Source organism: Lissotriton helveticus, chromosome 3_1 (genome assembly GCF_964261635.1).
Source record: "Lissotriton helveticus chromosome 3_1, aLisHel1.1, whole genome shotgun sequence".
Classification (NCBI taxonomy): Eukaryota; Metazoa; Chordata; class Amphibia; order Caudata; family Salamandridae; genus Lissotriton; species Lissotriton helveticus.
The window spans coordinates 1846200311-1846217453 of NC_136061.1; the positions used below are offsets into that span (position 1 = coordinate 1846200311).

At 42.7% G+C, this 17143-nt stretch overlaps 1 protein-coding gene across 1 annotated transcript in view; it reads right to left on the reverse strand.

Annotated features, from left to right (window-relative positions):
* Positions 1–16893, reverse strand: part of LOC144823891 (mucin-2-like) — a 209393-nt gene extending 192500 nt beyond the window's left edge. Inside the window, exons 1-3 of the mRNA XM_078682784.1 lie at positions 16665–16893; positions 16138–16399; positions 3809–3923 (exon numbers count right to left, since the gene is read on the reverse strand). Coding sequence (XP_078538910.1) covers positions 3809–3923; positions 16138–16399; positions 16665–16740 — 453 coding nt within the window. The 5' untranslated portion in view covers positions 16741–16893. The remainder of the gene's footprint in view (positions 1–3808; positions 3924–16137; positions 16400–16664) is intronic.
* Between the last annotated feature and the right edge of the window lie 250 nt (positions 16894–17143).

Consider the following 17143-nt stretch of genomic DNA (forward strand, 5'->3'; position numbering starts at 1 on the left):
TTTGCAAGTAAATTTGCCACCCTACAAAAGCAAAAAAAAAATGATAATAAAAAGGCTAGGTTATGCATGGTGAGAGCAGGGCTCGACTCTGTCATGTGCTAGGTGAAAGATTGGATGCGAGGGGCTCAAAGAGGTTTCACTAGCGCGTATCCCTTGTGGGAGCGAGCCAGGGGCACCATCTGTTTGAAAGTTAATTGCAAACAGATGGTTTCAAAGCTCGCTCCTGCAAGGGAATCGCCAAACGTGCATGCGTTGCCATTAAAATATCAATTTCAAGAGGTCTCCTCCTATGCAGCACATGCGCGCTGCGAAGGCGAGACCTAAAAAGGACTTTTCCACAAAATAAATAAAGGGGTAAGTAAAAACGGCAAAGTAGATTAAATGGGTGGGGAAAACAAGAGACAAAAGAGGGGAAAACTAAGTGTATTTTTACTTCCCTTTCTTTTCTTATTTGTTGAACCCCCACACCACTTTTTTCTTTTTCTCCACTTTCCGTTTCCTTTCTGCTTTTAATCTCCTTTATGTTTGCTATGTTTGTCCATTTACTTCTTTTTGTATTTTTTTACAAGGGAACTACATCTTTCAGATATCTAAAAAAAGTATTCAAAGTAATACTATTGAGAAGCGAAACATTTGAAGTTATAAGGAACATTCATCCTGTGCAATCCTCAAAACTTTCCAGCAAACACCACTGCACTGGTCATAAATTTCTTTTTAATTCCACCTGGGTTGACAGGTGCTTGATTTGTAAAAAATATAAGTGCCATGACCCAAGGTATTCCACTGCCTCTGGCACCACCCAAAGTTTGTACGACATTACAACGCATGGTTTTACCACGCATGCCTTTACATCGCAGTGTTTACAACACATGCTGTTACAACACATAGCGTTAAGCGGTGCTGGATAGTGAATAGTTTAATTTACTATTCCAACTCCAGTCCCCGTGGATAGTAGGGAAGGTGTTGGATAGTACATTAAATCTATTCCCTATCCTAGAGCGCCTCCCAGCGCTATGCGTTGTAATGACATGCGTTGTAACAGTTGCGTCGTAAAGGCACTGCGTGGTAAAAGTTGCGTTGTAAAGGATGTTTACCCCACCCAAAGCTCCTGCCACTGCTGACGAATGGCAACACCAGTTTTACATACTAACCATCACACATAAAAAAATGTGTGACACCTACTACCATCACACCTAAATAAGTGGGACATTTTAACTATTGCAGCCCACCCCACGCTTTTGTGAGCTTAGCCGTGCGAGTTTTATTATTTTGTAATACATTGAATTGCTAAACATATGTGCTGCCCTAAGAAAAAGGCTGAGAGTGCCACCATGTGGTGTACTCTCATAAACAAGAGCTGGTGAGGAGCACTGGAAACACGGCACAACTTAAGCACTGGGGCTGACCCATGTTAACTACATCCTTAGAGTGCTGTGCTAGTCTGTTTTTAATTTACATTATCATTCAGGACAAGGTAAGATCCTGATACTGTGATAATGGCTTTTGAAATAGGTCATGTTTCAACAGCTTGTTTAGGTAGCCTTTGGCAGTGCTCTTTGCTTGGTCAGGCCAGTGTACTGCGGTGTATACATGACCATGGTTTTGTTGTAACCAGCATGCGATGGTAACTATGTGGGAAATGCCTTTATTTTGGAAAGCATAACTTTACAATACAGTAGGCTTTGTTTTGGTTGACAGTATTGAGTACTAGTACTCCGTAAATGTATTTTCACACAGCATATGCAGGAGACTGAGGGCCTCATAAAGACAACTATCTTAATTCCAGTTTTGCGCAATAATGAGCTACCAGCGCTTTTGTAATTATAAGCTCCACTCAAATATTGAGGGTCCAGTGCATTTTACCTGAAAACTTTACTGGCTTAAAGCAAGTGGAGTCTCTATGTTAAATACCATCAGCAAATGTGGACTAACCAGAGTTTCTGGAATGGAATTACTGAGTCCCTGGTAATTTCCACATTTGTTAGGGGGTACTCAAGTTCCCAAATGTAATACTAAATAACTCCAGTCTCCCCAGAGCTACCTTTGTTCTCATTATTGATAATTCTGGAGGCAGGCTTACTTGGCATAAGAATGGTCAGTCATAATAAGGCCTTTAGGTCCTGATTACGAGTGGCATCTTAATTCCAGTGGGGCATATGAGAATAGCTACTGAACCTATCAGAATTATGCGTTCTGTGGGACACAGCAGATCTGTTTATTTTTAAACAGAGATGTTGGTTGCTTAAAGCCGCTGAAATCTCCATGTTGAAAAAGCGGAATTACCTAAGGAAACTGATTTGAAATTACAGATTCCCTCAGTAAGTCCTCATTCCTAAGAGGACCCTCAGGGTCCTACTATTAAATGCACAGTACCAACAGCCATCTAGAGTTACCAGTCCCCATTCCCCACCCCCGGTATCAGGAACTGCAGGAAGCTGAAGTTACCAGAAGAATTACATGGCCACTCCTACTGAATCTCCTGGCATATTATCCCTTTGGTCGTGCTAGTGATTTTGGAACAATATTTTCAATATCTGATGGAGAAACTCTTCAGCAATTTGCTGGGCAAAGGCTGTCTGCATGGCGATTGACTCTTTCTAATCCATAGTTAATATTGGATTTTAAACACTCAAAAGGCGATGGGAGTAGTGCTTGTAACTTGCAATAGCTCAGGGTAGCATTTCCAATCCACCATGCCACCTCATATTAGACCCAGCCACATGCAAATAAGTCTTTATCCTGGTCAAATAGCAACAGGCCAGCCCGAACTGCCAAGTCACAGGTTTTTCTAAACTGGAACAAAAGCAACCCAAGACTGGTTTTGCCCTGATTGGGACTTGTCATTCGGGTGCAGCTTGCTTCCTGTTGGCGCTAAGTCAAAACTAATTTGCATATGGCTGGGTCCAAGCTAACGTTGTATAAAAAGTAATAGAACAATGGGATGGAATGCTACCCTGAGTGATTACCAGTGGTTATACTTATTGCAAGCAGCCTCTAAACACCTTTTTGTGTGTTTGTTGTAAAACCCTAAGTGGCAAGGGTATGCCCAGACGCAAGCCCACTGCTAATTGTGCCACTGGAGCCAAGATACACGACTGATGAGGCTCAGTCAGGGTGAAACCAGTGTTGGGTTGTGTCTTTTCTGGTTCAGGGAGGATCTGGACTGGCAGTTCAGGCTGGACTTTTTCTATTGGAGCAGAGTCAAGACTGATTGCAAATGGCTGGGTCCAATCTGAGGTGGCATGGTGGGCAAAAGAATGAATGGTTGTAATGCTATCCCGAGCAATTGGCAATGATTAGATTTATTTCAAGCTTTCCCCCATTACCTTTTGTGTGTTTACTATTGGGGTTTGACAGCTATTACTACAAAGAGCAACCATCACTTTTCAAATTAAGGTTTCTAACACATGGCCCTTCCAACACTTCAGATGTGTAAAGTAATCTCGAACTGGGAGTCAGGGTACCTTTATAACATTTCTTCAAGCGGCTATGACATGTCGGTCCACGAGACTGCTCGAGAGACTCACAGGAATATTTGCCACAATCTTCACCTTTCACTCTCCGTCTTACAGTTGGTATTAAAACAACACAAAGGTGCTAAGTAAATCTTCTTATTCATTCATTCATTCACACTTCTTATTCATTCATTCATTCAGTCATGGTACCTGTTCAGTGAAGCATCATACCACCAGCAATGATAACAACTCTGTACAAAATAATCTAACAATGTCCAAGGCACAAGAGCAAACACTATAATCCCATCATCAAATACCAATAATACAGACATACTGTTAAACTTGGTACCCACCATAATGGCATCTTGCCGGTTCCACATCAGGACCAGGCCCACCTTGGCGTAGACCTTAATATAAGCATCGTTTTTGTCTATCAGCACCCCAAAGCTGTAATAGGGAGTCTTGGCACTAATGAAGAAAAACAGAGGCGGCATGAGACATTGCAGTATACACCACAGAAGATACAGTTAATGCATCAAAATACGGTAAAGTAAGCAGCACCAGAACTTCGACAGAGTTTTATTACTTATTGAGGCAATAAATGTGTGCATTGGTGACCTCTAGATGTAGGAGAGGTCGATATTCCACTGCCTGAAAAATGCAACCGGCATCAGCCCGTCGCGACTGAGTTAATGATATGTTGATCTTACCTCCCTTCTAAGGCAAGATGGGAGTCCTCGGCAGGGTATGATGTTTATAAACCCACAAGAACCTAAAGGCCCACCTTCAGGGACCTTTTGATCTCGTTAAACCCATAAGGCCAAATGTTATCAAATGGTCAGAAGTAGGACATACTCCGAGAACTTTACAGATTCCCTCCAACCCACCCTCAATCAAAAGTTTATCTTTCTATGTTGTGATGATGTAAATATGTCTTAATGTGTTTTGTTCAAAGTCAGCCTGTAACATGATGGCGATTTTTGTAGCATTTGGAAGTCTTAGTAGCATTTGCAACTAGTTAGTTGTGCCTACGGCTCCCTTGTATCAGCAATGTGTGGGGATAAGGAAGTAAGAGCTGTCTTAACTCATATAACTCTACTTTCAAGCTGTGCTGTGATCCTCAGGGACTGCAGCCCTCCTTCCATCTACCAGATGCTCCTCAGTGTATGCACAAGGTTTACTGGAGATCCGGGAAGAGAAGGAAATGGGATCGCCAAGAGAGAAGCAAATGCAGTCAAGCCTTCAGCAAACAAGAGGGGATGACGTGAGAAACCCGCCAAGAATAGCCCCATGGCACAGCTGCTTCATGGGATCCAGGCAGCTTAGTAATACCATTACCCCTTCGCCATCTCAAGCTGGGCTTGTGGTTCTCAGAGAAAAAGGAGAAGGGGTATGAAGCCGGTCAGTGTTGCTTAAACTTTTACCAGGGTCCCAGATCCCAAAGGCATCCTGTACCTTAGCCTTCTTCAATTCAGCTGCCATTTTGATGCCAGTTATTAGTTAATGGCAATCATTCATGCAAGTGGGATTCATTCTGCAAGCAGAGGAACACAACCCAGCACTGTTACTGTGTGGTCTCACAAATGCTGTGGGTGATGCAGTTACTTGTCATTTATGATGTCCTCATTTATGGCAATAGAAATGCTGTCAGCTGTGTCATTTGTCACATTTCAGAACTCTGTAAGAGATATAATACAATATGTCATTGCTTATCGCATTGTCAGGGCTTCTGTCTTTAATCCTACTATCGGTAACTTCATTTATAATGCCATCACTGAAGTAATTTTTATTGCTAATTAACGGATCACAGTCTCTGAATGTTTTAGTTTTGTAGTTTAACCGTGATGTCAATTTAATTGTGTTTTTCTAAATAACGATATTTGCTACAAACAGGAGACTGCAAGTCATCAATTGTTTGATGAGTTTAATAGTACTGTATTGAAAATCCCCACGTGATTCGAAATTGTACAAGAACAATTTTAAAATTCATTAGGCTGGTGCTTTACTGTGACGACTGAGGGAAATACAGATTGCTTTAAAGGGTTCGCTGGTGGAAGATTTTCATAATACAATAGAGTAAATATGCCAATTCTTTCAGACTAGCGATCAACCATATTCACTTTCTCTAATCCTGGAAGTTATGGAGGAAAGAACTTGTTATCTAAATGTATGCCATAGCAGCCTAACACGGGAATTTATTTTGACCATCAAATAGGATTTGCACACTGATCTTTGTCCAGCATCTATATGCCATCTAGCTGCACAGACAGTGGCTATTGAGCTACCTTGTCTTTGCAATCTGTCTGGTTCATTGGCGTTAAAACAAATCTGACTGGTGAACTAACAATGCTAGACAATTTCAGGCCTTTATCTCAGCTACCTTTTCCTATCGGGGTTTCATAAAAGCATAGTAATAGTCAACCTTTGTCACTGCTGAACAACGATTGTATACTGGACAGAACATAGGCTGGCTTTGCACCATTGCAGAGTGCTGAAGCAGAAATAGTTACCCTTCTCAATCACCCTAACAAAAGAGTCAATTTTGACTAGTCAAAAGAGTCAATGAAACTCAGAGAACTCTCGATGCGTGTATACAGTGGATGAGGACATCCGATGTGACCATCAGAGAACAGTTTATTAGGACATTCTCGATGAGTGCATAGAGTTGATGAGGACATTCGCAGTGACCGTCAGAGAACAGTCTATTAGGACATTATCTACGAGTGCATACAGTCGATGAGGACATTTGCAGTGACCGTCAGAGAACAGTCTATCAGGCTATTCTCAATGAGTGCATAGAGTTGATGGGACATTCGCAGTGACCGTCAGAGAACAGTCTGTTATGCCATTCTCGATGAGTGCATACAGTCGATGAGAACATTTGCCGTGACCGTCAGAGAACAGTCAATGAGGGTGGTAGAGTCAGAATGGTTCTAGTTTTACTGACATCTTTATCACCTTCAATGTTAAGGCTGACATTAGAAACAAAATGCTAATTTGCATTCTGAGCTCTTTTAGTCACTCTTTATTACTCTGGATCATGAGGTATTGCAGGGCTCGGCTGTGAGACACACCTTGTTTGATGCATGTGTAGCTCGAGCTCAGTTGATTTATGCATTTTGCCTTACACTGGTGACCTCTGCTTACAATACCCTAAATTGTTGTTTAATTCTTTATTGACACTAGAAAATCTACTCGAATGTGTTTTATCTGTGGAGAACTGGATGAGGGAGAATGCCCTAAAATTAAACACTGAAAAAACCAAGGAGTCAGAGGCAGGACTGGCTTTAGCACTGGTGGCACCACTTGTTGGCACCCCTGTCCCATGGCCCCTTCTCAGTTTCACTCACTTTCACCATGCAAAAGTGCCCCTCATCTCTCCATAGCCACTCTCTCACATATGTTTCATTTGTTGTTGTATATTTTTGTGTTGTTGCATATTTATATAGCGCAAACTCGACCCAAAGATATTGGAGCACTTTACACGAGCACCGTATTTACATTACACATTCAGGCACGGGGAGATTAAGTGATTTGCCCAGAATCACAGGATATGGACGCGACCCCAAGGCTTGAACCCTGGCTGCCAGCACCAAAGTTGTCAGTCTAGCCGACAGACCACGTCCTCTCCCTTTTGTTTTAAACTGCTGATAAAGGCTGGCTTTATTAATCCACTCAGTTATCTACATGAAATGCAGATCTGTTATCTGCATCTGGCATTTTATCTCTATGTGCTACTTTGTGGTGAGTAAAACCTGCCACTTGACAAAACTTCGATCTCTTTCTCTACCAGGAACATTAATCACAAGTTATCTTGACATTGTTATTGCTGCCTGAAAGCTGGACACACAAGGAACTTGGCAGCAGATGTTTTTTAAATTGTACGTTATTGCTAAACACAACGCCACCCCTGCGCTCACTGCCCCACCTGTGTCAGCGTCCAGTGCGGCTGCACCAGTCTGATTGCCCTAAAGCTGGCCCTGGTCAGAGGCAATACCTCCCTTTAGTCTTTGGCTTGGTGGTCCAAGGAGATGAGGGTTTGTGCCACTCCTGTGCCAGAATAAGAATTGAGAGACCATGGGTTGCTGTTTTATTGCGCCTTACTCTTGCCACTCAGGCGACTGTAGTAAGGCCAATCTGATGTTTCTTGTAGTAAATAAAATAAGATTAATATAACATTTCTATACAAGAATAAGACATGTACATTATTGCCATCTCGCTGCCACAAATCAGTGTTACCGGCTCTTATGGTATCACACCAGGAATACCGCCACTTTTTGTATTTTGGTGCCACAGGACACATGCGGGATGGGCCTCACTTTTAGGTCTTCCTCTTCAGACACATATTTCATCCCATCTGAAATCTTTGCATTAGCTTCCAATTGGATGGAAAATTGTTATTAAAAGTCATAGGTGAAAGAATTAGGAGTGCTGGGGTGGGGTGGTGCTGCAGCCCCACAAAAAATAACCATGCTGGAGCTCAGAAGGTGAACAAGCAATAAAGATGACTTTACATTTTATGTTACTCTTGCCACATTTGCTGCTCACAGACAGAGGTTTTTATAGGGAAACTGGTGTTTAATTTTATTTCTCTGATTTACAAAGTGGGAGAATTTCGAAAAACGAACTATCTGACAGTCTTGGTGGATACGGGAGTTGAAAGAAAACGCACTGTCCGGATTGAACTAGGCCAATATGTAATGGAGGCAACAAAGGAGAATGGGAGAGTTTAAAAATTATAGAGTATCCCAATTTTATGCTTATGGTTCTTATAAGTGTTATAAACGTGTAAAATGAATTGTGGTTTTAAATGTTTCATGCTTATGGTTTTAAAAGTGTTTAAATGTGTAAAATGAATTGTGGTTTTAAATATTTTATCACTATGTGTGATCCATTGTTCTATGTATAGTTTATAGACTATTGTCTAAATAAACTGTGTTATCAATCAATCAAACTAGGCCAGCCACTGAACAAGAGAACTCTTGCTCTCCATTCCAGTTTTACTTCCAGCCCCTTGCTCTGCGAAATTTGCATATAGCTCATAGGTCCTTTGTGCAAAGTCGACTTCCTTTTATCCACTGTATGCTAGGACCCCTTACTCAGAGCCACTCCAAAACGCCCTGTCTCGACTGCATTAGGCCAGCCTGCAAGGCAAGAGAACTTTTGATTCCCAATTCGACCATTCTACACTTAGGCCTGTGCCTTTTTTTTATTTGCACACTGTTTGAAACTATTCTGTGTATAGCTAGTCTTATTTTTATTATCTGCTGGTTTTATTCACTTTCAATAAGACCAGTTTTCCTCTCTGTCCACATAGCACTTGGTTTGGGTCCTGTGTTTTATGCCGTAGACCCACTGCTTAAATCGGTCTATAAAGGTCTACCTCACTACGTGCTCTATGTGTTTCCCACACACTAGGAAGGCAAGACCTATCCGAATTTCATCCGTTGGTTCTCAGCAAAAGTTTTTATCATATGGGTTGATTTGAATTTTGTACATTCCCATGTTTTTTACTGTTCGTAAAAATTTTTATTAACCATACAATAAAACTGAGTTGACTTGACTGTAGGGTGTAAGTTTTTTTCTAATGCAAAACATTGAAATGCCAGTAAAAGACCTATACACATATTTCAAGATATATACACTATTATGATAGCACAATTTTTTCGTTGATGGAAACACAGATTTTATTAGGATCAAAACAAATCAAGACACTTTACATAATGATGTGCAAATGATAAATATTCACTGAAACCCAATTTCCACGCATTACTATTTGTGCACTATATAGTTTTACCAGTAAAGCTACATGTCTATACATATTTAGTGGCCATTTAACCAGAAAGCATGTGGTCTAAAAACATTGTGTTACCTCAGGAGTGCTCCAAAATGCACATCTGGCTGCATATCACACCCTCACCACTCTCCTGCTGAACAGCTGTGACACACCTGCTACACTGGTTTTTGCGTGACGCTTGGATTTTTCACAATCTCTATGACTTCAGTAATATAAGATTGATGGCAAGACCCCTACTCTGAAAATTGTTCCAGCACCACTGTTAAAAGCGCTTCTCTGGTTCGCTGGGCCCTGGCCAATAAAGGTTCCCTTAACCTACAGCCTATTTGCCATCTAAAGCTCTTCAATCTTCTGCCTCTCGTTCAGTGGTGGGTTTAGTGGTGGCACCTCAACTTTGTAGTGTAAAGATGGGGCTTAATCATTTCCCTTCTTGGTGGCTAAACAATGGAATATACTCCCTCCTGTCTTGTGTTTGCACAGGTTTGCCCTGAAGGTCTGATCATTTTCAGACTCTACTTAGACTGAACGAAGCTGTTTTTGAACCATAGTTCAGTCATATTAATGTCAGGCTGCTCAAGTTCCCAATAATGTGCTCTATACATTACTTCAAGTGAAATCAAGTCCAGTTGACCAGTTACAAATGGTTTCAAATGGATCCAATAGTATGACATTTGCTTACATTTGTTGAAAATGAAATGTCAACTGGAAGAGTAGAGATACTTTTTGTTGAACAAAAACACCATTAAATCTCAACATATGCCATGAGTAACCAATAAAAATAGTTTACTGCATTATGACCCATTCTAACCCCGGTTCTTACTGTAGGATAGGTGCAGACTATAGGTGGTCTTGGGGCGATGATTGAGTCTTATGTCTAATAGGAGCGTATGGTGTATGGGTAGAGTGAGCAGGGCTTGCATGTGTCATGTCACCCATCTGGACAGGTTGGTAAGGCTGTGACATCACAACATATTGTCCAGGCAAGATAGACATCAATCCCTGAGAGGAAGCCAGGGGAGCTCGACTTGGAGCTGGTTGAAAGAGGAGGATTATGCAGCTACCTGCCCTCTCAAATGTCAGATGCAGAATTTTTCTTCAGAAAGGAAAATCACCTATTGTAGCACTTATTTATAGCACTATCCAAGGCACTTTTAATCTTACCATGGAAGAGGCCCTAGGCTCTTGGAGCCTGGCGGAAGGCAAATAATTCAATCTTTCGGAATTTAATTCATCGAAGATGAGAGGTGGACCCAAGAAATGTTAGGATTGGAAGCATATAGGGAATCCTCCTCGGAGCAATGGTTCTATAGGTGATCTGTGATGGGTGTGCAACAGGTAGGCAGGTGAATGAGAGATGAGAGTGAGTTCACACAAAATGTTCCCCAAAATGGATAATGTTCACTTAACTCACCATTGATCATAGGCGCCCACCTTCCTTGAGGTTCGTGAAGGGGCCTGACGTTCGTGGCCGACTCCTCTGGTAGTGGTAGTCAGCAGAAGGACGAGTTGCAGTCCGGACCTTGTTATATGTTTTGGAGGTGGAATAATATGCATGCAGGTCCCATGTGTTTGTGATAAGGCGGGCATGTTTATGTTGACAAGAATTGTTTTGCCAGTCTCTGTTTCCTACATGTTAGGGGAAGTAAAGGTTTAACATAAGAGACATTTGGGAGGGCCACCTAGCGGGTCCAAAATGTAATCCAGCCCATCTTTACTATTTATGGTCCAGATTATCACTTCTACTGGCACTCAAGATCAGCACTGTGTGCAAGAATCCATATCGGTGATCCCCACTTGGGTGGAAAAGTGAGTGAACTCTCCTATTAATCTGATACATTTTTCAGTGGTGTAACGCAAAATGAATAGCGGGGTTGGATCCCTGTAGAATGTGGGGAGGGGCCCCAGAGTCTCTCATATCTCATAGATAATTCCTTGCCTTGGGCTGAATAGGGGCTCCCATAAGGTGAGGGTCCCTTAAAAGCCTGGGGCCCCTCCTGTGCCCCAGGGACTGCAGGGGCCTTTGTTATGCCGCTGACTGTGCTATGTATGTGTCTGCTGCATAGATGCAAAGGGGCAACTAGTGCCATCCAGTTGTGTCAGAGTCGTGTGACCAGCCTCAAAATGCACAGGCTTCTACTTGCATTCTAACAATCTTTCTAAGTGAAAATATCATATATTAGCAAATCGTTTAAGTGAAAACAGTTGCTAATTCTCGGTTGAAGTTTGTATCAGTGTTTTTTTTTTTTTTTAATTGACCCAGTATTAACAACCAGAAAAATTGCATTAGGTAGTTGCTCTGTTAAACATCCTAATTTTTATTTTCCAGCCCATTGGTTACCAATGTGTCACTACGTTAAGGTCATTGTTACCAGCTACGTTATGGTGCGGCCCACACAGCATAATACAGCGACAACATATGCCTCAAATGTCCTTTTTGCCAGAGTAAAGGGAGCACCGAAACGGCAAAATGTAATTCTTCTGTGAGCCCTAAAATTCCTTGCACCAGAGCAAGGTCTACAGGCAAGATTAGGACTCTCCCACAAAGGCGAAGAGATGTATTTCATCTTGAATGGAGGAATGAGACTGTGACAATCTTTGTAGGCCTCGACGTCAAGGTCACAGAGTTCAGAGGTGAGAACCTGCCCGTGTCGAGCTCTGATCACAGACTCCTGCATTGTCTGAGCCAGCTGAGCCTTTAACGGGATGATGAAGAAATCAAACACCGATACACCTCATTTTGAGTACGGGTGTTACGGCTCCAGACATTGGACACATGCCTCGTGCAAACTAGTTAAGCAGGTTGCAGGGCAGGTGTGGGCTGTTGGAAGGTGTCATTGGCTATAGCAGAAAGCATCGTACACCGCCGCCTTAAGAAACAAAACACCTTAAATCCCAGAGTGACCAACACGACCACTTTTAACGTGTGGCCCATTCGTAAGCACTTCAGGTTTGTTCAACCGAAGAGACTGAGGCACAGAGAAATACAGAAAAATAGGTGTTCGAGACTGGAAGCTGCGAATAATTCTCGTGTAAGTTGTACAGTGGACAATTCACCCGCGTGGCTGCCTTTTACCAACGCCCCATCCATATATCCCTTCTGAGCGTGGGAGCTTTGGTGTCGCGTGCACACTAATCCAATAAGAACTACCTGCGATACTGTGACGCTTCCCCTTATGCAGCCAGAATCACATTTAATGTACGAGCACCTCAGAACTTTTCGTCAACACACCACGTTCTCACTTTTTCAGTGCTTCTGCCCATCAGAGCTACCACCCGGATTTACCACCAGCACGTAGCCTTCCACCAGCTGCTGAAGAACAAGGACATCGGCATCCTGTATGAACAGTCTGAGTGTGACCTGTGACCCGGATATAAATTGTGCCCATTAAGACCGTGAGACCATCATTGACAGATGAGTGATCTGCCTAACTTATATAGAGTAGTCGCCAGCATCTCTACCTGGACCGGCATTAATGTGGAAACTGGAATCTATGTCCGAGAAATAAACTCCTGTGCCGACCTAGACGAGGTTCTAGCCTTTGAGACACGCCTTCATAAACTCATGGTTTGGAAGAAAAAGAATCAGCGCAAAGGTGCATACCAACGTTTTAAGAAACAAATAGAAATATATTCCGGGCAAGACCATGTCAGCATCTGGAATGTTCTCTCTCGCTTGACTATTGGCATTTAGGGCTTTGGACTGGAGTGTTTTATGTGTATTCCTATTTCCTATAGAATTGTCCCCGAAAATTGTACATTGTAAGGTTAACTTCATCTCGCAACGAAGGTTATACAGAAGATCATGGTGAAGTTAATGTACTACGACATCGAACTGCAGTCACTTTCCAATTTGGTATAAATAGATGCCACACCTACTTTCGTTTTGCTTGTCACCAGCAGCTGATTTTCTGCAGCACCATATTAAGATTTCACCAAATTATGCTTCTCTTCATCTTTTGCATTTAAAAAATGATAACACCGGCTTCGGGTTTGTGAGGCCGTCTCTCTTTCCAGCGTGACATTCGCGACCCTCTTTTGTAACATCCCTGTCCATTGGTCGGAATACTGAAACAATTTCCCCTGGGGAATTTAGAAATAAAGATCAGAAGTAAGGAAGCGACGGAAATATAAGGCAAAGGTAAGTTGCTTCTGTTCCCTTCTAGAAGGGACTCGACCTGGCACTTGGGGTGAGCTGTTCCTATGCCTACAGCTGCGCTCTGTCTGTATGGCGTACAGGGCAAAAAGCAATGGATTGGAATGCGGCTCAGAGTAAATATCAGCAGTTGAGGTTAATTTAGGCATTTCGTGCATCACTTTGTTCTTGTGTATTTGGTCATAAACAAGTGACACACTGTTTTCCAACAATAAAAGTATGAAAAAGAATGTACTTTAATTCCAATAATTATTCTAACACAACACTGTACCTTTATCTGTGTTCTACAAATGAATATTACTCTAAATACCACTTCTTATCATTGAAATCGCTTTGGATACTTTCCCTTCAGGCAGACTTTTTCAATGACATGTGCCCTTTCTATGTTCAGAATTTAGAAGTCGACCTTGGGTGGGATCATATCCGTTTAGTTCCGGTGACCTGGGATGGACTTTTGCTAAATATTTTCTTATTTTTTTTTATTTCAGTAATTTTTTATTGAAAAGAAAAGTTTTGTATATACAAGGTGCAGTATACAGGGGGTACAGTCACAAAAAGAGCGCCCCAGGGGGGCAGGGGGGGGGAGGTCGCATCGTGATCAAAGCTGAATAGCGAGAGGCTGTGTCAGATAATACATAATGAAAAACCAACTACCTGCCTCCCTAGTCCCCTTGACGAATATTTCGTCTCAGTCCTAAAGTATGACATGCTATGCATCCTTACTAGAAACCCTGCAGTGGCAGCGGCCTCTATCTCATTGGTGCTGCAGGTGCAGTGGCACCGGGGTGAGAAGGGCCCATTACAAATGAGCAGAATGCACTCTGTCAGTAAGGTGTGTGTGCACATATGGTAGAGAAGCATGCCTTCACTGGACACCACAGCGCCACATGTCAGGGCTGTGGCTCAGATTCAGTGCTCTGTGAGCTTCTGGTCCACAGCATGTAGCATCCACCACTGTCATACCTACGAGCGGGTTCGTATAAGACTTTATGAAGGGTTCCTATAGCAGCTCGTAAAAGATGTTTAAGTATGATATAGCTGTGCTTGTGATATACCACATGAGCTATGATAACATCACCCCAGCTATGCAAGCCCACCACCTTGCATTGCTTTGCAAAAACATTTAGAGTTCTCTGTACACAGAGGGTGTTGACATGTTTTTAGCCTTCTCAATGTGCTACTCAGCTTGAGAACAACATCCACTTTCCTTTCTCTTCCAAGACACGCAACAAAAGCGCACAATTACAGCAACAGAACATCAGCTCAGCAACCTTTAAAAGGTTTAGCCCAAAGCCCTCTCTGGTACATTTTGACACCAGCAGTAGATCCCTCCTGTGGTCTGAAATGAATGCTCCCGAACTTGAGCATTTTCCAGCTTCTGTATATTTGGGAATCCCCTGTTTCTCTTTCCAGCCACCTGAAAATGTGCCTAGGTCCCCATCATATGTTTTCTACGTTCAAGAAGATGCCACTTTTCGTGACTAGTGGTCACGCTACCCACATTTTGCCCTCACCTCTTTGAGTCTCTGTGCTCATTTCAGCTACAGCTGGATCAATGATATAAGCAATTCAACTGCTGTTGTCCCTTCCTCACCAAACCTGCTGGTCCCAATAATTGAGATTTTACCGACTACCAAACGTGTGGCATGTTTGCAGACCCACAGCCCAGTCAATCAATCTAACAGTATCTGTACTGCACGCTTATCACCACGTGGGCATCCTGTCAGTTGGTAACTCATCCTCACATCATTATTTGAAGGGCTGATTCCCTGACTGATTAACCCTGAATTAAGGGCTGCTTCACCCTGACATATTACACAGAGCTGGAGTTACTGTTGATTTAAAATGTACATCAGAGCTACTTAATGTGAACGCTATAACTGTATTGATGGCTTTCACTAGTTTTCAATCGGTTAGCGTCTAATTGGCTCAAAAACACCACAATTTGCCATCACTGTCACCCAATTTAATAGTCTCATCATTCTCTTCTCTTTAAAGAACCCTACATCACACTGCAGTAGCTATCCATCAATCTTCTGCCTTGTCACTCGTTGACTGTTTGCCTGCTTTGGACCCTGTACAGCACTCCACTGCCATCATGACTAGGTTCAATTATGCAAATAACACTTACATGCATACGCATACACACAGACACACATACAGGCATGCATATATACATATATACATTGGTGTCACGGATTGAATGAGCGTGCCACTCAAGCTATTCTTTCACTCGCCACACCACAGCTTGGGAGCATACCAAGGAAGGCTACACAGCAGCTATTCAGACATCCACTGTTCTCTGCCTACTGACTTACATTTCCAAATAAGGCCGTCAAGGTTTGGTCAAGCGCATGAAAGCCAGAGATGAAATCCACAAGCCACATTTGCATTTGTCACAAGATGTGGGCCAATTTATGCATATTAGACTACACGCTCCATCTTTTAGACAGAACCAGAGTAGTGATGTGTGTTTTTTAGAAGTTAAACATCACCAAAGGTCTCCATTGTAAACGTGTGTACATTGGTTCAAATCACATGCAGCACTGTGATGTATATCACCCACCATACATACATCTCAGGCCAGGAGTTATCAATTATCATATCTATCGACCATTTGGTGGCATGTCACAAGCGTTCTTCTCCCAAAAAGAGAGCGATTGCTGCTATGTACCAGGTAAATGTATTCCCACCCGCTGAGAACCCAAAAGACAAGGATGGGGAGGACTCACATGGCTCCGTTGACCACCACCACATGGCTCTTAAGAAGGATGGTCACGTCCTTGATGGTAATGAGGACGTTGCTGACCTGGGGGTGTCCCACGCCGCCGCCGCGCTGGATGTGAACTGAGAACTCCTTGTAGGACTCCCGGCAGTCTGAGGCAAAGTTGTAGTCACAGGTGCCAGGAAATTGGTAGAAGTCCCCGTCGAAGGTCTTGTAGTGGTTGTTCCCCCAAGTACTGCAGACATAGTGGCCATGGCTACGTTCCTTTCCTGTCCAGAACACACACAGCAAAATAACATATTAAGACAGAAGCAACCAACACACTGTCCATTTTCTTTTGGGAGTGAAATGATGACGCACATCTGTTTCCCATTTTATTTGTCCCTGTTTGCTCATAACTACTTGAAAGGAGAATCATTTTCGGCATTTAAATCCTTCTCTGACACACTTCCTTCCACACTACCTAAAGAGGCTCTGTGTGCTCTAAAGTAACCGGTTCCCACCCTACAGATCCACCCCACCCCCCCAGCTTACCTTTTATAATGTCCACACCATGGGCACAGGACAGAGCCAGCCATAGGAGGCCTAGACCGGCCCAGCTGAGCCCCATCGTGGCTGATGAAGGATGGGGGAGTGAGCTACAAAAACTGATCCTGAATAGCGCTCTCTCCTTTTATAATGCTCCTTTTACAAGGAGATCTGTAAGGGAGGAGTATGGAGCAGGAAGTGCCGAGCCCGGGGAGGTGTGAATGCCACAGAGAACGAAAAAGCAAACAGAGAGGACATTCCTATATTTGTGAAGTGGCATTTGACACGAAGAGTTGGATAAAAGGGTGTAGTTTTCACTGTCTTGCAATTAATGGTAAATCATAAACTAGGAAGGTTTACCCTTACAACATGACCCGCTGCTTTTAACACATTCTCTTGCAATTAGCCTTTTATGGCATTTACATTTATTGATTCAAAACTGTGACGTTACTTGCCTTAAGTTTGTAGGATTCTGAGTGTTTACT